Source organism: Pollicipes pollicipes, unplaced genomic scaffold (genome assembly GCF_011947565.3).
Source record: "Pollicipes pollicipes isolate AB1234 unplaced genomic scaffold, Ppol_2.1 Scaffold_3447;HRSCAF=4054_pilon_pilon_pilon, whole genome shotgun sequence".
Lineage (NCBI taxonomy): Eukaryota > Metazoa > Arthropoda > Thecostraca > Pollicipedomorpha > Pollicipedidae > Pollicipes > Pollicipes pollicipes.
Window position 1 is genome coordinate 7598307 of NW_023596297.1, and position 23570 is coordinate 7621876.

General features: G+C 50.4%; 1 protein-coding gene across 2 annotated transcripts in view; it reads right to left on the reverse strand.

The window, feature by feature from the left end:
* Window positions 1-17095, reverse strand: part of LOC119092075 (inhibitory POU protein) — a 35331-nt gene extending 18236 nt beyond the window's left edge. For both annotated transcript variants that reach the window (XM_037215041.1, XM_037215040.1), the window contains exon 1: window positions 16909-17095. In XM_037215041.1, the coding sequence (XP_037070936.1) occupies window positions 16909-17037 (129 nt within the window). In that variant the 5' untranslated portion in view covers window positions 17038-17095. The remainder of the gene's footprint in view (window positions 1-16908) is intronic.
* Window positions 17096-23570: the final 6475 nt, after the last annotated feature.

Genomic DNA, 23570 nt, shown 5'->3' on the forward strand with positions numbered 1-23570 from the left:
TTTCGGCAACGCATCTATGTCTCCATTCTTCTGGTTTTCATCCGAGGAATAAGGCTATTAATGTTGTCTTACCAATGTGCGTAAAGTTCCTCGCAAATCCTTTTAACAGCTTACGAAATTGACTAATTGTACCTTTGCTCTTGCATATGATAATGCTTGCATTTCTGAAATAATACTGCGCAGGTACACAAATACATCATATATATATATATATATATATATATATATATATATGTATATATGTATATATATATATATATGTATATATATATATATATATATATATATATATATATATATATATATATATATATATATATATAGGTCACTCAGGCCCTCTAAGAGACTTTGTATGTCGTCGTGAGAGTATTTTGTCATTACGCCAACGTGGCCCGGGTTGCTGCAAAGCCTACAACCTTTCTCTGCTTAAGTCAACTTCCAAGTTATGCTAATACACTTCAGTGTCTGTTTTTTCTGGACAGGTTACTTTTAGCAGTAGTCTGATGACGCCCTGGTTTTCTATTAAATGCAGTTTTCGCCACGTCTAATGCGTTCTGAATTGTCATGAACTTTTGCCAGATGATCATTTCATTGGTTCTATATATAGGACACATCTGGTGACGGACCATAATCATGTAATTCAATGATACAGCTTCCTGGTGTTAAACAATATTTTGTTTTCCGTGTGAATTTTCCATCACTCCATGGCGTTTTCCGTTATGGTCCTATGTAAGTGATTTGCTATTTTATTGTCAACCGTCGTCCATCGATCTACGTATATGTCGATACATATATACATATATATATATATATATATATATATATATATATATATATATATATATACAACGTATAATTTTTTCCTATCTCTCCTTTTTCATCTCCCTCTCTTTTTCTGTGTTTCTCTGTTTAAGTCACGATCTACGTGGAATAAATCACTTGTACACAATACGCTGATCTAATATCTGTACTTTAACATCAACCCATTGCAAAGAAAATTAACCTCCCTTCAAAAATATGTCAATGACTCGAGTTCTAATACAACACAAGTTCCACATGCCCGCTTCTAACAAACGATGACACCGTGTCGCGGGATTGCTCCAGCGAGCGGACCGGTGGTGTAGGAATTACAGAGAACCTTTTAAACGTTTATTTTTCGAGAACGTTAGGTAAGCTATTAATAGCAAGATGCTCTTAGGTAAGAACGAGATTCTGAAACGGTTTAGCATGTTTGTATACAGGTAGATGTCCGTCGTAGATGCGTGCTTTAATGTTCTTCGTCGCTAATACTGACATTATCACTCCATCACTCTATCCATCTAATACTGACCCAGAGCTCTTGCGCGAGGGTTTTGGTGGTGGTCTGGTGTTTAAAATGAGCATATAGATGTCAGCAAAATATCAGGCTTCAAAAGCAGCTTGGTAGGAAGTGAGTGATGATGTTCACTTTCCATCATTTGCTGCTGTTTCTAGAATAACCCGTGTAGCCACGAAAGCATGACGGCTAAATTTCTCAAATATCTGAGTAACCATTATGTCCACAAAATTATATTCAGCTGGAAGATACACATTTAAACTGGTCATGACTGATAACCTATTTTCGAGAGCATGTCGGCCGTTTTTTGCGTTCAAATACCCGACGTCATCCGTTTGCTGTATAGCATGCGCTCTAGTGTACTGTCCGCGATCGACTTGTTTAATTCTATCACAAAAGCGCATCCGCCTGTATACAATCTAACTTCGGATCATCCAAAGTCACGCTAAGTCATCTGTTCGAAACAAGGTTTTTTGAATAATGTTTGGTGTGATCTATCGTGATCTTAACCGTCTTCTTATGATCCGTGGTAATTCACATAAGATATCACAGCTTGGCACTTGCTCAGATCACGGTAATGTCGGACCAAACTTAAGATTTATGTACTGATAGACTTCCAGGCTTGAGAGGCACTATCCTGAGGACATATGTGCTGTTGTACGATGCCTTCTTCTTGGTCAGCCAGATTGGCTATATATACGCTTTGCTCTTGGGAGGAAACTCGCGGGAGGAAATTCGACGAGCTTTAGTTCACATCCACTGATTGACGGCTATCGGCGCATGATGCACTACACCAAGTGCTATATGAGTACATGGTTTCAGGCGAATCGTCCGATGCCGCATTAGCTTAAGCTCAACCATGCTTTAGTTGAGAGAATTCTATGGAACATCCTCGCCCAGAGAAGGTGAGAACAACTCATTTCGGACCGTTAACAGTAACCATCGCTGGAAAGATGTCTATGCGAATGCAGACGGACGAAATCCAGCAAGATCTAGCACAACCACTTTGCGATAACGCGTAGTAAAACCCCGCAGAGCGGAGCCGGACGGATGCAATTTTCATTGGCGCGTCAGGCGAAACGGCGGAATGTTTTGCCCTTCACAAGTTGGGCCGCCATCGAGTTGGGGCGACGGAACAAAAACCACTGGACAGCTTAGGGCCCACCAAATTGCGAGTTGCACCGGTATCCGACTTGACCCAGTCGGTTTCAATCAGTGATCATCTTCGTCAGGTCAACAAAAACGTTAGCAGAACGTATAGGCTTTCTGTGGAACACAAATGCACTTTCAGGACATTTAGGCACAACAGGCTGTTCAAAGTCAGATTCGTTGCACCTCGCGAACTAGGGTCATTATGAGATCAAGGCTATTATGTGTCACTCATCTTGTTTTACGCTGGAAAGATTCATAATCTATCCAAAGTGACATGTGCTTGGGGCTGTCGTTTTACACAGCGCGCGTTAAGTACATAGCTATTGCCATAAAACAGCAAAAAGAACGGTGCGCAACGTGATAAGGTTTGACAAGCCTTCAGAGGATTGTGCTCGCCATAAAATAAGGTGAGTTGTATTTGCTTTACAGCAATAGAAAAGCTGTGATACCAAACGCAAGGTTGTAACTTGGACAAGCTGCGTACACCCGACACATTAACAGCTTTGCGCTTCGTTTTAACCGTAGTTATCATGAATTATGCGTGTGTGTGTTAGTAATGAATGAGCTATATCGCAATATATATATATATATATATATATATATATATATATATATATATGTATATACATATATATACATGTATATACATACGTATATATATATATATATATATATATATATATAGATATATCTCTCTCTCTCAATTATTACCAGGTGCAAACACCCAGGCAAAGTATAACGACAGCGTGAATCAGGAGGGCACACTATGACCCTCCACACATTCAATTCAAAACCGATTATTTGGGCGAGCCTCAACATGTTGAGGAGGCCTTACCAGAGGTCATTAACATTTTGTGACCCGAGGCCAAATTACTATTCAAACGATGTGCTATGCTCTTATAACGTTACTGCTGTTACTGCTGTATTGCAATGGAACGAATGCTAAAATCCAGTCTGTGAAGAGCTTCAGGCACTTACTGCGCAGCCCTACGTCCGTAATACTCACTGCAAGGCAACATACGCTTAGGCCAGCCTCACTAACAATGGGGTGATATCCATCACATGGCGACCGTAGTAGCATTCACGCACAGCTTCCGGCACCACCCAGCACACGGCTCAGCCCCGGCCGTCCTCAACGCCGGTTGAACGCTGGCGAACTTCATCGCCGGCGACCGGCCGTTTAACTAAGTGCCCCGGACAATAATGACCTTATTTTATTACTGCTGGCCTTACTGACCTCATAATTATATTACTGACCTTGTTATTACTTACGTTACTGCCGCTGTTGTTATGCTGTTATTACTCAAACGATGCGCTATGCCAGCCACACGCCATGCTGTTATCAACCACCTTAAATTTCACAGTGCTATCTTTCGCAATTTGTTTCTGTGGTCTAAGAGACGGCACTTGGAGAAGATAACGCCGCTCCTGCGGGGACCATGTTCACATGCATGTGGCAAGCAAGTGTTGAAAGCGTGAAACATCAGTGCCCAGTGAAACTTCTGGTAATCCACACAGAATACACTCGTGGTCTCCATCGGCCGCCTATTTACAAATGATGATGAGTCGTGTCTTACAACATATGTATCACTCAAATTTCAGCGGCCCGCTATAACATCGGATTCTTTGTTCGCAAAACTTGGTTCAGCTTGGACGTGTCACGTTATCAGATGACGAACAGACGCCGCAAAAGGCCACTTTACACTCGGGTCTACTGCGATGCATGAAATGCTGGAATGCAGTTTTAATTCGGCCCACTCACCGTCCCCGGCAAGATAACGCTGCGCCTGCCGTTTTCGCGCCATCTTTCGTGCGGCTGACGGATGTGGCGCGACTTTCATTTCCACGAACGGCTGGCTCCAGTCTCCGACAGCCGACCGCGACTTTAATGGACGGGCGCGGCAAATGAGACGCATACTCCGCTGCCGCCGCCACCGCCATAAACGGTTTCATAAGGTCATTATTGTCCGGGGCACTTAATTAAACGGCCGGTCGCCAGCGATGAACTTCGCCAGCGTTCGACCGGCGTTGAGGACGGCCGGGGCTGAGCCGTGTGCTGGGTGGTGCCGGAAGCTGTGCGTGAATGTTGCACTGGCTGCCATGTGATGGATATTACCCCATTGTTAGTGAGGCTGGCCCCAGCGCATGTTGCCTTGCAGTGAATGCTACGGACGTCGGGCTGCGCAGTAAGTGCCTGAAGCTCTTCACAGACCGGATTTTAAGCATTCGTTCCAACGCAATATGGGAAGGCTGACGCCCCCCCCCCCCCAATCTATGGTTTTCACAATTTGGAATTCAGTCCTTTGCGAAATAGTGATGCAGAAATATCAGCCAGAAAAATCATAACCAATGTGCTTCAAGCCGACGCCGCTCAGGGTATTTCGCCAACCGTGATCGCCCCGGATGGAAAACACCTCCGCCGCCCTGGGATCGAACATTCGGATCGGAGAAATGCTAATGTAAACCGATACCCCTGGCCATTTTTGTTCAACAACCGTTAAGGGTATTTCTGCGACACGTCTCGTGACGTCACAGGCCACGTCAAATACCCTAAGAGCCTTTATTATTGCTAAAAAATGCTTGCCGACCAGCACCCGCATACGGGTGAGGGTACTATGGTATGACGGAGGAGCCTTACAGCTGGTCCAAAGCGAGGAAGTATGGCCTTTTACGTCAGTCATGTCATCACGCTAACACATATTGAATGGCACTGCCAAATATGTCCGGTCAATTCAGGTCAAGGTACCGGATGTAAATGCATTCCTCTTTTAAATCACAATCCCATCCCCTGATTATACTTTTCCGGTCAACAGCCATTGATTCAGAGGTCAGGTGTTTGAGAATCTTGGGGCTGTATCTTCCATGCATTACTACCCACTTTTCATATTATTGCAACAGTGCTTTTATCGGTAGATTGCATCAACGTGCAGGAGTCAAGTCTTTTGTTCAGTCGTCAGTTTTCAGTCACGAATTGATCTGGCGGACGTTGGGGTGTCTTACGAATTAAATAAACTGACAGATGACGGAACAATACACAAACTGAAATCAATTAGACCATAGAACTTTTACTAAAGCACATAGCTGAACCCGATGCCATCTTAAAAATCACTAAGCAGAATGGTCTGATATCCGTCAAAGCTGCGTCAGCTGTGTAACTTCGGCACGGACGACTTCGCCCCCGACTCCCTCGAGCAGCACGTGCCACGAACTGAAAGCCAGCCCCAAGCTTGAGGTGCCGCTCGGGCGCCCGCCACACTGGGACGCGCCATCCACCGCCGCGTGTCTGCGGGTACCTGGTGTCGTGCCTCAGATCAACACAGCCGAGACTCGGCCGTGTCCGGGTGGCATACAGCGGCCCGCTGCGACTGCTCGGCGGCACACAGGGGCCCGCTGCGGCGGCTCAGCAGCACACAGCGGCACAAACACAGCGGCCCGCTGCGGCTGCTCAGTGCGGCCGCGAGGACGCCTGCATGTAGAGCAGCGCGCCCTTCAGCCAGACACGGAGGCTGGTCTGTGGGACAGATACCTCCGATGTCAGCTGACGGGTGGGGGAGTTACCGAATGGTTCATCTACCCGGCGGTAGAGGTCTGCCGAAGGAACCGGCGGCAAGTACGGCCGTCGCACCCTTCACCTTTGTTTGCTGGTCACCGAGCCGGCAGAGGCGCTGGTGTCGACACCACTGTCAGATTCCAGTGCGGACTCCAGCGGCTCCTGGCGGACCACCAACGCAGACCTGGGTCCAGACCCGGTTTCGCGGACGTGACCCATCCGTAGCCGAGCGGACGTCGCACCGGCCCGCGCTCCTGGGTGTTCGATTAGGCATTGCTCGTCATGATTCCAACTGGCTCCATCCTAAAGAATATTGCCTTGATTTCGCATCGTAAGGTCTCTGTAACATTCCACGCTTGTTCCATGGCTTGTGCACTTAACATTCCGTGCATTCCATGGCTTGTTCACGCACTGCGATTACTCATCGCTGCGCTTTTCCAAGCTCAGATTTCATGGGTTTGAAGAACATTCTTGTTATATTCATTTGGTATATTTGTACAAGATAAAAGCCTGAAGTGTAAGTGCAATATGCCTGTGGTGCAACAGTCTCCAGGTCAAGGGTGTAGTTTCCTAGTCAGATGTGAGGGGGGGGGCTGCTTCCAACACCAGGACATTTTTTTGAAGAAAATGAGGCTAATCCCGGGAGAAATTCGTTTGTTGGCGTAGTTTTGGAAACAAATCATGATTTTCTACTGTCCAGCCTTCCAACTTATGTTGCGAAACTACGTCCCCGCTCCAAGTGTAAAGGCCCAGGTGCAGTTTGTACACCGCATAGCCATGACTAGGCAAGCTTTGGAGGAATAGTGTCATGAATGATAAAACAGAGGCGAAAAAATCAAGTTGCGTTACTCCAATGCTCCTAAAAATGTAGGTAACCGCATGCATAATGTAACACAGTACCGCCAACCAAAGGATGTTTGGTACCATGGTCAGAAATCGTGCGCACATCTTTCATTGTGCAGCCGTCTCTTGGCTATTAGCTTAATTCATTTTGTCTTGCCGTGCCCGAAAAAAAAAACACAGCGAGAGCAAATCAACAAACTGTTGGGTTTCAGTTCCCATACATTGGTTCCCAATCCCTTTCCCCGGTGATGTCTTTGATTCATTCCGGTTGTTATCCGTAGCAAAAGAAGGCAGCAATCAATAACCCGCTTTTTCCGACCCATGTACAAAATGGGAGGAGTGGCTAAAACCTCGTCTTCGCCATTGTACAATTCTATTAAGTCGTGTCGAATAATTGTCCCACATGACAGCAATAGGGCGTAATAGTTAGGGCTTAGCTCTTTCGCCTCCTAGGTGGGGGGGGGGGGGGGGGGGGGTCGTATCCTGGTTACGTCCTGGCAACTGAACGCCAATATGGTCACAACAGTCGCTAGTAATCCATAAAAGGGATCGTGGCGACGTGCGTTGTGTTCTTAAAAACCATCTCATTATGGCCGTTCAGATAAATTTGCGTTAAAGCATTGCACGAGCCGGAAACTTGTCAAATCAACAAAAGCTAGACCATCCTATACTTTTGCGTTTATCCTTTACTTATGTATAAGTAGAGTATAAGCATCAATAGTTTTGTTATTATGGTTCAAAGCTTGTCTATGAGCGAGCTCAGGTTTAGGTAGCCGTCAGCAATTGCTGCAAGACATGTAACGGGTTTTTAACATGCATTATTCTTCTAAGTCATCGTGTACATATCATGCTACATCTTTATAGACCGCTCGCATTTAACTGCCAGTTAATGAGCTATTTCATTATAGTTGATTTTGATTACACCATTAACTGACTTTGGGGCCTTGCCGACCCCTCTCATCAGGCGTGTATTTATGAGTATAAACAAAAAGCAGCACTGTCACGTCTCCTGCATGTCTCCCTGTGATGCATACTTACAATGTCGTGAAGAAAGTAGGGACGCTTTAATAAACAATCGATAGTAAGCGGCAAAACACCGACCCTTGGGGAACGGCAGTCTTGCTGGGAAGGGGGGGGGGGTGAGTTGGGGGAGCGGTGGCTGACTTATTTTTTTAAGAATCCAAACATCCTGGCATCAGGCGACTGTAATAGGGAACGAATACTCCTAGCTCAGATAGCGGTGAAACATTTATGACTTAGTGGACTATATTGGCTAAGGTAGATGCTCTGCTTTGTCAGAGGTTAGGTGCCGTTCGAAGACCACCATTGATGTGACCTTTGGTGGTCAACTGTTTGGATCAACGACGTTTCAGTCTTCGATTAGCATTTATCAGAATTCGATGGGCCAGGAAAAGCTCCATTTCTGGGGAAATATAGCCCGAGAAAACATGAGCCAGCATTGCAATCAACTGCAGAAAGCTTGGGCATGTAAAAGGTCCATTGAATTATTTAATAATGTTTCTTAATGCCGACATTTTCTTCCAGAATGCGTAGTAAGAAGGGATGTGGGGAATATGTTTGAACACATAACTTTAGGAAGCTAGTTTGTAATGGCTTTATGTAGTAGCCTCAAAGCGATAACTCTACATTCATCACAACAGTGATAACCACAATTATTGCTGGATTGCTGCATCAGGTCGAAATCAGCCTTGTCACCAGTCGCTCACGGGTCATTGTGATCAAAGCTAAGTTTAGAGCTGAACACTAGACCAATGATTCAAAACCTCACGGTTTACAGAATTTCCTTCACACTTCACAGCTTCCGTACAGTTTTTTGTTTTGTTTAGCGTGTTCAGTAAACGTTGCACATAAGCAGCGCGACGTTCGCGATATGGTCCGTGGCATTGCTGCCACTGCAGTGTCATGGCCAGCTATAGATATGAGTAAATCAAGAGCCCATTACCAGCAGCCGGTCGGTCACCAGTCTTGTGTGAGCGGTCAAAGCCACACACCAGGTTGATCTTACCGTACACCATGAATGGTTCTGATGTTCAACAAAATACGCGGAATCGCTGCGGCGTCTCTTCAATAAAACAAATCATTTTTACAGGGCTATATTTGGTGCCCCAGGGACAAACAGAAGACTAGAAGTTATGCCGAGACAGCCATGGAGTCAGCGAACCGTTTTAACACGAGATGTTCCTCGGGCGGGAGGTCATTTCTCAGATCTGAGAGGTTCCGCACCGTTATTCAACATCTCAGTTTGCCGTGCGCACCGGTGCGAGCTGTGAGAACTAGCTACGGACTGGGTCTTTGTTACGCTGTCACAACTGGACTGCCAGGCTCATCGAGGAAACCTCTCGGCCATCCACTCACCAGCAGGCGCCGATGTTTACCATTGTATTCATGGTCACAGGAGTTATACTCTAAAGGCAGCAGCCATATCCTGGTCACTGCTGTAGAACGCTTGTGAGTGAATGCAATGGACAGTGAACGATGGAATAAGAAATTATGAAATCAAGCGTTGAAAATGAGAGGCTAAATGCGAAATAATGAAGTGTTTTAGTTTCTCTGAATTTCCGGTCAGGTTCTCGTAGGCCGTAAAAAGTGCTCTGGTCATCCAGTCACGAAAAACATATTTGTAGTTGTTTCAGGATACACCATGTTCATAAAACATACAAAGAAGGCATACTTTTGTTACAAAAGATTGTTCGTAATACGGACTGGACAAAACTGTAAACCTTAAAACCAGGGGCACAGTCAGGACTTCTAAACGTAGGAGGGAGAGGTGGAGCTCGGTGGGTACGCATCACACTAATCTTGACGGTCTGTGGCTAGTCATCTATGGTGAAAAACGAAAATATCCGGACCTTATGGGAAAATCAGTCCCCTGGCTGCACCGCTGCTTAAAACCTGGATAACCAATTCCTAATCCAAACGCCTTTTCAAAAGGGAAGTCGATGCGTGGTTCTCAAGTCATAAGTGCACTCCGGCCTTGCAATCCAGCGACTTAGTCCTGACCATCCACGTTGGCCACATATGCGTTTGCAATGTTCGATCCGCCATCCGACATGAGGACAATTTTAATTACTGACCATACCATGCCTATAACTGAAGCAATGTGCGACAGTTATGTGCCGTCTTCTTGCTGCTTGGAACAACGCCAGCTTAAATGTATTTTGTATCTAAAAGCCTACCATTACCCGTATACCACACAACATTGGAGTTGAAAGCACATTGGAAGAAAGTGGCCGTAATGGCTTGCAAAGCAGCGTTGCGTTCACCATGAGCCTGCTGCAGTTTTAATGGTTCTTAATGTTCCTAAAGCGGCGTGGACCTCGTAACCGACACTCCGAGTACACTTAAACAAGAAACCGAGTGCACGCTGCCCGACTTCCGTGAAAACCCCCAACAAATTGAGTCGCTCTTCGCCATAGGCGAAAATATCGTGCCTTCGCGGCGAGGCTCGAAGTGTTGACAGATGGAGTGATTTATACTGGAAGATTATTCAAACTTCCGGGTTAATAGATACTCAAAGCCCGTTTAACCATTGGGTCCAGGTTCGAATGGCGGGGAATTATGCATGAGCTGTGATCGTTACATTAGTGCGATTGACTGACATGGAGTAATTGGCAGAGACACGCATGGCGACAGAGGTGGAGTGGTCCAAACGCGGCTCCTAATGCTGCTAGCGACATGACTCGGATTTTCATGAGGTGCGGTTGCCCTGGAAACGAACACTTCAATTGGTTTGCATATTTGCCTTGGGACGCCGGTCAGCTCTCCACACCAGGAAGCGTATGGGCGATGTCACTGAGCCAGCGACGATATTGAAACGGCTGTCTGCAGGCGCCCAACGACGCGTCACGCCGCCTATGAGAACATATTCCGGTCCACGTGTGCTGACAAGCAGCAGTGCCCAGGCGTCTACAAAAGCAGTGAGTCGGACCAGGACGTTTTCATGGACACCGCTCACCAAACAAGTTGTCGCATCGACACAGCACAGATGGCTCCAATCGTGTTCAGCTGGTCTAGCAAAAAAATTTATCTCAGTAACGGTGGCTTCCCCTTCGTACAGCTTCCCCAACGGAATGATACTGATCCGTATCGCATTTTGCTAGCCGTAGCCTAAAGACAGCTAAAAATGCCCGGCTCTGCATTCTAACGGCACACAAAACCACTGAACATAAAACAACATGAAAGCAAGTCGCGTCCCGCGGTCGGTCAGCTAGACCCCCCCCCCCCCCCTACACACACACTCTCCCCAAGCAATTGACTCACTCGCCAAGTCAGTAAAAGCACATTCATGCAGGCTGAAAAGAGCACAGTGTGGTCTGGAGGATGCGAAATCATCCGGTTCTAAACCGGCCACCAAGCAGACGAAGCAAGCTTGTTGCTTCCGGGGCTGTCTTATGAGGTTCAGAGGTGTTTGGGGTTGTATGCCATGCCTTTTCAGCACTAGCAGTAAGTTTCTCTCCTGCGTGATCCATCAGGGTTCACCGGATGTCTAAATTCCACTCGGCATATTTACGGATGGCATGCCATGCCACGTGTATCACCCAGAGCTGGCATCTCGTAAAAGATCCTGCCTGGAAGCCGATAATATTTTGCACTTAAATTTCTGCACTAGGTACAGTCATTGTTCTGATGCAGTGAAGACCGGAACCTTCCTCGCAGTGCCGTCTTTCTTGTCATCAACGTTTTTGAAAATGGAGCCGGCTCAGCTTTTTCCCAAAGTATTCCTGTTATTTTCATTATGAACGAGGCCGCGGGCGGACAGTATTTCGCTTGCACTATGAGAACATTTTTAATTTGAAATGCCAGGCTCAGTCCGGCCGTCACGTTTTCTACAGGCTAATGAAACCCGTAACTGCGAGTTTGCAAAGCCTCAATGCAGGTTCACGGAATTTCCAGCAACACGAATTGTCTGGACAGTCGACTTTTTCAAACAACGTGAAATATCACCATAATTTCGTTTCCCACCGATTCAACATGAGGAAAATAAAATATTGAAATTTGGAGATAGATGTATACCGCGGATCGAAAACAGCTCCAGATCACGACGATACGGCGTCGTTGCAACGTAAGACGAACCAATACTGACAGGAAAAAACAAACCTCATAGATACAAATGAGGAGGCGCATGCGGACGGGCACACGCTCACATGCGCAAACCATGAATATGTCCGTTATAGTGTAATTTAAAGTGCTTTTATCAGATCTTAAAAGCTAGAAGAGATCCATACACACACGCACACACACACACACACACACACACACACACACACACACACACACACACACACACACACACACACACACACACACACACACACACACACACACACATCTATATATATATATATATATATATATATATATATATATATATATATATATATATATATATATATTGACCTACGCAGACTTGAGACCCGAAACTATTCGTCGCGTAAAAGCACTCCTCCCTGTTTCGCACAGGGTCAAACCGTCTAAAGTGGGTTACATAATTTCACCCCAAAGACGCTCAGAGGATAGCGGCATTGCGACACAACTTATTGGAGCATTCAGGGTCAAGATCAGGTCGTAGTCATACCAAGCTTCCGGAGTGTGCGCCATTGTCCCAACAAAAAGGCAAACGTGTGCTGGAAACGTGACCCATTTTTTCCCCGGAATGCGGCAATTATAGCAAACAAATTGCTACGCTGTACAAATTGTTGCGGATCGCAACGCAAACAGGGGTTACAGTAATTTTCTGCGAAACCATTATGCCTCAAATGCCAGAGTCGCACGAGACGAGGTTGGGGCGCACCCCAGGTTCCAGAGGTGCACGGGCACCCAGTGCACCCACCTGGCTACAGGTCTGGTCAAAATCCACTCTAGCCAGCCTTAGACTGTCTGAGGCGGCAAGGCATGGGCCTGATGTCACCCAGGGTGACCACACCGGCTCCTCTGCGGAGGAGGACACAGCTGGCCTCCTGCCACGGTGCTATCGGCTGTGACTGTGAGCTTGTGGTCCTGTCAGGCCCATTGAAAACCAATGAACCGGGGCAGCGCAAATGTGGCAGAGGAGCCGCGTGCGAACAAATGTGGTGGGAGAGGCATACGCGCACAAACAGACACAGCATGCGCCGAAGTGGACGGTTAAACTAACACCCAAATGACACGGTGCTTTCAGAATTTTATGATCAAGCAATACCGCTGGATGGCCAATAATTAGGTTCAAATTCACAGCCACAATGGACGCAGGTACGCGTGATTAATATTCTGCGTGACGGTTGACAGGTGCATTCGAGCGATTTGGGGTGGTGTGCTTGAGTACGTCTTTATCAAGGTTCGGAAAATTCGTATATTCTCCATCTTCCCCCTCTTGTTAATGAAAGTCAGCTCAATACGCCATTGCCGCGATGTCCGATGTAATCTCACACAAATGACTCCTTGGCGTCAATGAAATACAGACATTAGGCATATCGCAGTGACCGCTCGCCCCGCCAGTGCTTGGCTAACCCACGTTATCGAACGCCCGGAGCCGCAGAACTGGAGTCGGGGAAGTCCGCCACATCGGCATTGCGATGAGGGCTCAGCCGGCGCATACACGCTTCAGCACCGAAAATATAGCTGTTGGAGGCATCAAATATGGCAAACCAGACGCACAGGGATTAGCAGTTTATAGATCAGAGAGTTTGTCGGAAAATCGTGGCTTTAATGCCGACGCCCGTTTTACCCATGATGCATATAAATTGAAGCTTATAATTTTCTGAGCGGCCAAAAAAAAACGTTACATGCGTACTACATTTTTGAAATGGACACCCGGGCTCAAAGAAGTAAATAGGCACACGTTAAACACGATTATTCTTGGCTTACCCTGTAACCCTTGTTTAAGCCACTGCCAAGCAATAAATGTCAAAATAATTCGGCACCAAGCGCCACAGGTGTTTTACAAAATAACAATGGATCCATGCTTTTAGATCTGGGATCTTTGTTTCTAGATCTAGATCTATGTGATGTGGTTTATATATTTAATGCAAGCTTAGTTTCTAGCACGGTACGCTAATAGTAGTTGTGCAACATGTTCCAGTGTCCGCTTAAAATATATGATGGGCCTCAAAAGAAGGTGTGTCAGATAGTGTATTTAAACTTATTTGTCTTTGCGACCGCCTACTCTGGATTTGGATGGGAGAAATCCCGGCCTCAGTGCTGTCTCATTTGAATTTTTTCTCTTTTCATATGGCAGTGGAGAGATTCATCGACATAATTTATTTAACTCGCCACGAAAACAAGACACAGTCTGACTGGGTTCGAGGCACTGTCACAACCAGGAAAACAGACATTGATGAAGCAGTCCATGAAACAGAACTGATCGCCTTTGATTAGCATAGCATCATATAAGTTTGCGCGTATCGGAGTCCATTTCAAAATCCAAAGCCCTGTAGCCGTGCGAACTCATTTCAACGTTCGTTATGCATCCTGAAAGCTTGACGGTAAGTAACTTCACAGGTAAGCTTTGCATTTAAGTTGAGCATAAACGATGCATACATGTCTCACCTCATTTTGCATGTAAAGCGATCAATAGTGATGCATATCCGTGCCATTCACCGCAGCTTTGGACATGGTTATTTCGAGCTTTTGGCTTGTTTGAGGTTTCTGTCTTTTACAGGGAAAGATGTCGAAGGTCTGTAAAAAGGAAAAAGGACACTTACATTCGATCTCATAATGTTAAGTTTTCTGCGTTTTATTTTGTCAATGGTGCGAATTGCCCTGTCAGATAAAGGCACCTAAGCAACTATCATCTGAATTAAAAAAGAAAGTGAAAATAAAAAGAATAGACGGCTGTGGGTGAAACAATAACGAAGGATTGATGTCATCGTGGGTAATAAAACACACGTCAGCGACTTCTAAGAAAACGAACACCTGTATTCTGAATGGTGATTCGCGGTGCTCATATTGAGGTAAAAACACTGCTTGTGTCTAGAGAGCATAACTTCGGTTGCTGTTTTTCACAGTACTCGTTTTTTATGTGTTTATTGTAAAATCTGCAGAGTGCAGATCATTGCTACCTAGCCATGTCGCAAGTTAAATTTTTCAGCCAAATGAAACTATTTTTTTTAAAGATTTGATCCGAACCCTTTGAATGGATGGATCTCAGGGATCAGAGCTCACGCTAAGCAGTGCTTGTTGTGTGAGCCCTGACCCCTACCATCCGATCGCGCAATTCCATGTCAACGGCAGAATTTTGTGGCGAAAGCTTAACGTGCCGCAATGCTCGGCACGGTCCGTCCTGCCCTCTGACGTCAACTGACCTTTAGCTCGACCGCTGCCACCGGCCGCAGGCCATACCTGTCAAGGGCAAATAGCGAGCGCCCTAAAGCGACTCGAACCCACCCCGCCACGGGTGGGTGGATCGGAAGGCAGGCGCTCTAACCAACTGAGCTACCGGGACGGACATGTCAATCATTACAACATTATGTCAATCTATTTATGTTAGTTCCCACTCTGTCAAGTGCGAACGAATTTCTCACCTTGCCTTTCCTATATTTGTAGGCCATGTTTGCCAGGGTTACTTTTCATTGCATGACATATGTAGAACCACATCGGTAATTTGAACAAATGCAGTTCTGGTGACATATGTCATATCTAAAAACAAGTGTGGTAAACTTCTCTGAAACTCCTGGGTCGCGAAAGCTTGGCATGTTTGACTCATGGCACAGCACGTAGTCCGTGCGCTTGGGCCCAGACAAAGATGTCGGCGTATCGGGTCAGAGAGTTGCGCTCCAGACCTGAACCATGAGTATATGATATATGTGAGGGTGCCATAGCCCTGAGAAAGCTCAGTGCGTCATCTGATATCCTCGTCCGAGAAATGTTTCGTCTCTCCGTCAATTTATCTCCATCTATCCTTGATCAGCATCAGTTTAGCATTCGTTTCTGACCGTCCCTCTAGGAAGGTAGCGAAAGGACGGCAGCGGCACGAAGACAGCCAAACAAAGTTAGTGTAACCGCCCTGATCTATTGCATTTCTAACCGTGCTACCCTCCCTAGCCGTGTGACCTTTGCCCTTGATTCTTAGTGACAAAGTGGTCCTGGTTCCTGGGCCTCACGAGGTCCTGGCCGCATACACTTGACACTATCTTGAGTGATGAAAGCAGGAAAGGTCTTGAACTCCTGGTGTTCTGTATTGTTGGTTGGGATATCTTATTCTGACATAATCGGCATTCAGTATACCACGAGGTAATGGTAAGGACTAATTTAGCCAGTACCCCCTGGCATCATGAAGGTCGATTTTCGTCAAAATAAGATCTCCCAACTCAGTCCGTCAACGTCTACTAACGTTTACCGCCATCCCTTTCACCCTTCCTCGCGTCCCTACGCTCCCAATCCTCCCTCCATCCATCGCCACGCCATCAGTACGGCTGCAGCCGGGTATTGATAATCACCGAAACGCGTGCACACACCGGCCAGTCAATACAACACGGTACAATAACATATAGTGTGCTGAGCGTTTTCAAATCCTCCAGATGGTGAGCTCAGGCGGCCAGGTACTCGCGGCAAGCCACGTTAATTGCATCGGCGCGTAGACGGCCAGTCAAATGGTGCTTGCTAGTCATTGCTTTGGATCTGAGGACTTCCCCCCTAAGGTACCACGCAGGCTTAATTTGCTGAACAGCGGGCCCAAGTAACCGGAACAGCGGGGTCAAGTAACCGGAACAGCGGCGGTGCGTCCCAGGCCCGGCTCAGACGTCACGCGAGCAGAGGCCCAGCCTCGGCTCCCAGTTGGCCAGCATGCAGAGTGGCGCCGAGTTGGGCTGCTCAGTGTAAAGCTAGTGCGGAGCTGGGAAATAATTCCGGTTCAAGTTTTATCCGATGCATTCGAATATAAACGATCTCATTCAACGACGTCACAAGGAGAAAATACTGAGAAGTCGGGCCATACCGCGGCCATGCCATTGTTTTATAATCGGCACCGAGGATCAAAGGTGAATGGCACGGGACATCAGAGCGAGCCCATTCCGGCCCCTTCTGTTGCCTCTGTTGACCTCTGCTGACCTACCGTCGAGTTGACGCAGCGTCGCATGGGGTCGACGGGTCTGTAGGTGGCCGGCGGCGAGTACCGGCCCGGGAAGCACGGTGCCTGCGGCAGCGGCTTCATGCCCATCATCTTGTCACTGGGGCTGTACATGGCGCCGCTCGCGGACTGTCCACGCGCCGTCACGCCTCACACTGCACGCGCGGCCGGCCGGCGGCGGCGGCCCGCTCGGCCGCCCAGCTCGTCACCCCGCGCCGCTGTCGTCAGCGGTGCCCCGCGGCGCCGGCGGACAATCCCACGCGCTCGCGCGCGACTGCGAGCTGCAGCAGCGACGGCGGCCGAGGCACCTGTACAGGCGCTGATTGGGCGGGCAGGTGGGTGCCGCCGCCGGAACTGGGGCTCTGTTTATGGCCGGCAGCGGGCGGCCACCGCCAGGCCACCTGGCCGGCCGACGGCGCGCCCTGCGCATGCGCCGGCCTCGCCGATCCATGGCGACGCCCGGCCGGTAGTCGGCAGATTGCAGGGGCGATTGGCGGTATCTGATGGGCCGCGTCACAAGAGGACTAATTATTTTATGCCGCGCTGCTGGCCGGCGAAAGGCGCGCGGCGGCGGCGCGGCGACGGCCGACGCGTATGAATCACAGCCGTGTTTTAGTTCACTCTTTGTGCGCGCCTCCCGCTGGAGATAGGGCTTGTATTGACTCGGTACATAATCGCGTTTCGCAGATGATATTGTACTGACATAAATCTCCATTAGTTCGGTGTGTAATTTGTATAGTTGGTTTGGCTTTGATACGCCCCACACTTGGGATTTGCGCGGGTCCCATGGCTCCCGGTCCTCGCTGATAAATGCGATTATTTCGGTAATTCCGCCGGCCTGTATGACAAGTGATGGTGATCAGGGGACGACTCTTCGCGCCGGGATGTGCCCTGCTCGACATGGTACGGCAGGCATTGTCAGATCGGGGCCGGTAATTGCGAGAAGGGTTCTGTGTAAACATCATCCACTAAGCACCGCCATAAAGCCTACTATAACCAGCTGCCGCTTCGCCAACCAGACAAGTTGGCATCGGATTGACCCTATTCTTCCTCGCGTCTGCTCCAACAGGCATTGTCACCATTGAGAGCCTCGATAGCGTGTTGTTCTATTCCCGTCTTTGCTAAATCCTGACCCAAGCCAAATACGCCCCGTCACCAACCAGCATCGCTCGCTGCACCTCAGCACCAATCTGGCGCGTCCGGCACCACCGGCTCCGCGCACCAGCCTGCAGTCCCCATCAGAGCACCAGCGCAGCCGGCCTCGCCGCCGCCGGCAACGACGCTCGGCCGCCGGGCGGCGCGCGTACAGCTTTACCGAATTTCCCATTTCGACGGTCCCGTGGGGCCGGCAAAAACCGTAGCGTCCGCCCTCCCCCGTATAGATCCTATGAAAAGCAAACATTCAATTATACGTGATTACAAAGTGTATCGGCGTATCGGGCGCGGGCCGGCGGGGCGTCTGCTAATGGCCACTCCGTGTAGCGCTCGGATGGGGTCCGCTCCCGCCGGCACAATGTGCGACAGAGGCGAGCGCGGCGCCACAAAACGACGACGTAATCGGCGAAAAATGAACAGCAGACAGCTGGCGGCGGCGCAGGGGAGAGGCTGGGAACGGAGACAGCGCCGGCCGGCGGCCAGCGACTGCCAGCCAGTCGAAGCCGGGGCAGGCAGACGCGGGGGCGGGCACGGCGATGTCGTGAGCCACACGTGCATTTCACCGACAGTGCAGACTGGGGTTGTCCGCTCGCGCCACAGCAGGGGTTAAGCATTGCGAACCCCCGTCTGACCCGAGGCTGATCGGCATCACGTCCGCCCGGGCAGCGCAGCCGTCTGCCGTCCGTTGTGGCTCTCGCTCTGGGCATTCGGCCCATCGTGCCCGCCAGCCGCGCGCCGAGCGCAGCACCAGCGCCGTTATTTTTCGGCCGTCAACAGGCGTCAATGGGCATTAAGGTGCCGACTGGTAGCTTCCGGTTGGCGTTCGGCGAGCCCCTGTCCGGAAGGACAACACGGCGGAACGGCGCCCGGTAACTGGCGGCGTCGGCACGCGCCGGACCCCGCGCCGGAAGGACGACGCCACTAAATGACGACCGGTGGGCCAGCGAACTGCCGTGAGGCACCCGTCTTCATGGAGCGGCTCATGCAAAGGTGGATGCGCTGGCATATGCGGACCAACATAATTTGAAGATATCCAGCTGATGAACACCGTCAAGCGTATTTGTTGCCTTACGTTTTAAGCGAAAAGACAGCTTATTGATACGGGTTAATTAGCTAATTGCAGTCAATGACCTCCAAAAATGTCCAGTCAAGACATAAATCCAGCCTCCATGCCGCTGATCTCCTATCTGACAGTCGAATCATCTTGACTGCGTGGGATTTAGTTGCGACGATTCAGATGACCGCCAGTGAACCAGCCAACACGGACTAATTTAGCTTAACAGACGAGTAACAAAGGCCAAGTGAGCAGCCAAAACGACCGCATTTGAAGTGAGTGCCCCGCCAACGTGGTCAGCACTGGAGCACACGGGCCGTTTTAGGACTGGCAATGTTCGGACAGCAAACACGGTGGTCGGTTAATCAATGGCTACTACGCGTTGTAAGCACCGGGTGCTGGCCTGTGCCTTTCAACCAGACCGAGCAATCTAGTAAGACAGCGAGCAACGCATTATATTCCCCAGCGACCCGAAGCTGCTTTGGACCAAGCGTTTAACCCTTTTCCAACCGGCCGGTAGAAATAGTCGCACAATACGATAATCGCGTCCAATCGACCGGAACAGAAATCAATCGCTTCACCAGCCGAGCCCAGCTGCGTCAGCGCCGACAACTCTCTCCCACCCGCAAGCGCACCCGAGTTAAGCTGCGCCCCCGCCGCCCCCCCCCCCTCCCCCCTCCCCCCTCCGCCCCCTCACGGCCGTCACGCCGGGTCACCGTCAAATCAAAACGGCCGCACAACAGCCCACTCCGGGCCATTGTCGGCTATCTCGCTGAACGGCGGCGTCGAGCGGCACATCCGGTCACGCGCCGCGGCGCGCTCCGCAAGAGTGCATGCAACCGGCGGCTGCCGGCCGGCCGCCGCTATTGATTTCAGTCAGTAAATAGCCGGCGGCTGTTTGTTCGGAGGCCGGCCGGCGCATTGTTGTCGCGGCTCGCCGGACGGGCGGCCGGCGGCCACCGTCGTCCCGGCCCGGCAGCGCCACTGCAGAGCGCCGCTCCACCCCGCAGCCAGAGCAGAGGCGGCCGGTCCCCGACGCGTCCCACGCCTGGTCGGAGGGGCCCCCACCCTGCAGCCGGAGCAGAGGCGGCCGGTCCCCGGCGCGTCCCACGCCTGGTCGGAGGGGCCCCACCCCGCAGCCGGAGTAGAGGCGGCCGGTCCCCGACGCGTCCCACGCCTGGTCGGAGGGGCCCCCACCCCGCAGCCGGAGCAGAGGCGGCCGGTCCCCGGCGCGTCCCACGCCTGGTCGGAGGGGCCCCCACCCCGCAGCCGGAGTAGAGGCGGCCGGTCCCCGACGCGTCCCACGCCTGGTCGGAGGGGCCCCCACCCTGCAGCCGGAGTAGAGGCGGCCGGTCCCCGGCGCGTCCCACGCCTGGTCGGAGGGGCCCCCACCCGCAGCCGGAGTAGAGGCGGCCGGTCCCCGACGCGTCCCACGCCTGGTCGGAGGAGCCCCCACCCTGCAGCCGGAGCAGAGGAGGCCGGTCCCCGGCGCTTCCCACGCCTGGTCGGAGGGGCCCCCATCCCGCAGCCGGAGTAGAGGCGGCCGGTTCCCGACGCGTCCCACGCCCGTCGTCCCGGCTCAGCAGCGCCTCCGCTGCCGCCGCGCCGCTCCGCCCCGCAGCCGGAGCAGAGGCGGCCGGTCCCCGGCGCGTTCCACACCCGTCGGAGCAGCCCGGGAGCGACCCACGCCCGGTCGAGGTCGCGGAGACACCGACCGGCTGTTCGGCGGCGACACAGGGCTGCATGTAAACAGCTGTTTGGCGCCAGAGGATGTCACCAGTTAATTGCGCCTAAACTGCATTGCTCTCGCTCTCGCGATCCATCGTTGACAGAAGCAGCAATTCATACGGCGCTTTAGTTACAAAAACTCAACGGACACAATAGCTAACCGCAGATGTCATTTGCACCAGCGTCTGTGTCGCCGACGTCGGCAGCTATTCTAGCTCTCAGCGCCTGCCTGAGAGGGACGTCTCGCCGCCGGCTAACATCTCGGTACACAGGGGCCGCGCGCCGGCGCCCTGTTTGCATTTCCAGCCAGATAAAGGCGGTCCGTCATTAACTGCGAGTGGCTGCCGGCATGTTCAAACACGCCCATTCAGCCGGCCGGCCGGGCATCATCAAACACATTAATCATTCAGCGCCGACGCATGGCGACCAATCTGTGCCGGCCGGCCGGCGGCGCTGCGGCCGGGCCGAGCGGTTCAGTTAACGCAGCCGGCCGGCCGCCGGGCCGCCCTGTTACTGCCAATCACCGGCCTTGGCGCTCCACTGGCTGCTCAATTAATTGCAAGTGCGGGCAGGTGCGGCCGACCCGGCCGGGGAGGGCTCTGGGAGCGGTGCACGGGCAGACGGGCGGGGGGCGCTGGCAGTGCTCGCGCCGCGAACAGGGCCGCACGGGCCGGCGCCGGCGCCCTGTAGAGTGGCTTGTTGAGGGTTGCAATGACGCGGCGAGAGGCGGCCGACATGATCTGGATTGGCTTGTTTTAAAGGTTTGTTGTAGATTTCCTCCTTCGGATCTGTTGGAAAGGGACCACTGTGACAGCACGCATTGCGTTAGGATGGATATGCTGTCTTCAGGGTTGTAACGAACAGATTGCATTCAGCTATCTTGCCAACTTTCGGATGGACCAGATAAAATCTTCCATTCCGGCCGGACCTTAGTCTGAAAGACGTTCGGAAATAGCTATATCAACGATGACGCAATACTCGGCGCTCGATACTTCAAGCAATCCGGCGAATCCGGATCATGCGGCAAGCTGGTCGGGTGTTAGATCGCATAGCAAATGCGGTCCTAGCCCGCACAGTTACTTACTTGTTCTGACATTGGTGGTCACACAAGCAATGAATCAGTGGCTGCATTATAAGCGAACGACCGAATAATCCTCGCGCAATCCCATGCCGTATTTATGCATCGTGTCACGCGTAGTGTTATACGTCCAGCGTGCGACTCCGGGCATGCGATGCGCCGTGATGGAGTGCGTGAGCGCGTGTGTAGTGTGCTCACGCCTGGTGCTTGGCTGTGTTTGGTGCTCGCTGAGCATCGTTTCAGATATGCTCTGCCGTTGAACTTTCATGTCGCACACGGGATGGTTGGTTTATTGTGTGAGCGTTCTTGCTGTCAGTATGTTACTGTTGTGGGTGTATTTAGTAAGTGGTGGTGCTAAACGTGCCACCCTCACAAGAAAGAGTTGTAAGGGTAACAGGATAATCGCAAAAATATGTGTATTCCTTTCCAGTAGTCTTGCACGCAGTTACTATAGTACCGGTTCGGTCGTATAGTGGTATACTGACTCAAGGCTCGTCTCAGAGCTGGCTACAGCCACGATGGGCTCGAAGGTTTGGTTCGAATCCCACCTAAGCTATCGAATTCCCCGCTAAGAACGGGAGGCATTTCCCATAAACACCTGTGTGATGGCTTAACCCAGCGACTGACAATCACTCAGTACCAATGGACTATAGCGTTACGAAAGCTGAGGCACCATCTGCGGGAAAACAACCGCCGGCCACCATTGCCTCATGCACAATCCCCCACCCCTTGAGGATTTCTCGGCGAGTAAGATGCATCATTGATTGCGAAGGTAACCGGGGTCTAGCCACCATCACAAGCGTCTGCTAATCATATTTTCCTCCAGGCCATATGAATAAGGTATGGAAGAGACTCGGCACAGGACGGGAACAAATGGGGATGTTGCGTCTAGAGGTTCTCTTGGCGGTATGATTATCTATCAAAACGTGACGCAAACCGATGATCTTTAGCAGCGAGCTCCCACTGAAGAGTTATAAGGTCCACGGCGAAGGATTGGTATCGGTAATACCAGGCTAAAACATACCTCTTAATCAACAACTCAGCCCTGCGCTGTCTCAGGCTTTGTGTTTACCCACGTACATATGTGGTGTGCGACTAGAAGGGATTGGATGACTTGCGTGCCGACATAACCGAGCAACGCTCTGGCTTTTACATGGGCCACATCGAAGGCAAGTGTCACGTAGTAATGAGGACAGTTACGGGAATGTTTTAGACGACAATGCTTCAGCGGAAGAAAGGGCTCAGAACAAAGCCGGCAGAAAAAAGTGGAAAGGCTCCGTTTTGGCGTCCCGATTTTGTTCATTGTAGAAGTGAAGAAAGTTTTTGTCATGCCTGATTCTAGCATGTCTGGTTAGCGGCGGAGAAACGTAAGAGAACCGGACGACCGAGAGGCTTGTCGCGCGTTTCAGAGTGAAGTGGGAGTAGACTAGAGCACTTCGCGGATTAAAATTCAGGATTCAGTCCGATCCAGTCGGGCTAGTCCAGATCCAACCCGTCGGTCAATACCCTTTTTCCAGATATCCAACCAAATCCGAACCATTCGGCATTGTCACCCGCTGACGTTAAATGAGATTGCTGGCAAGATCAGAGGGCATGATAGTTAAATTATGTTTGTTTGTAGATTCATCCTTT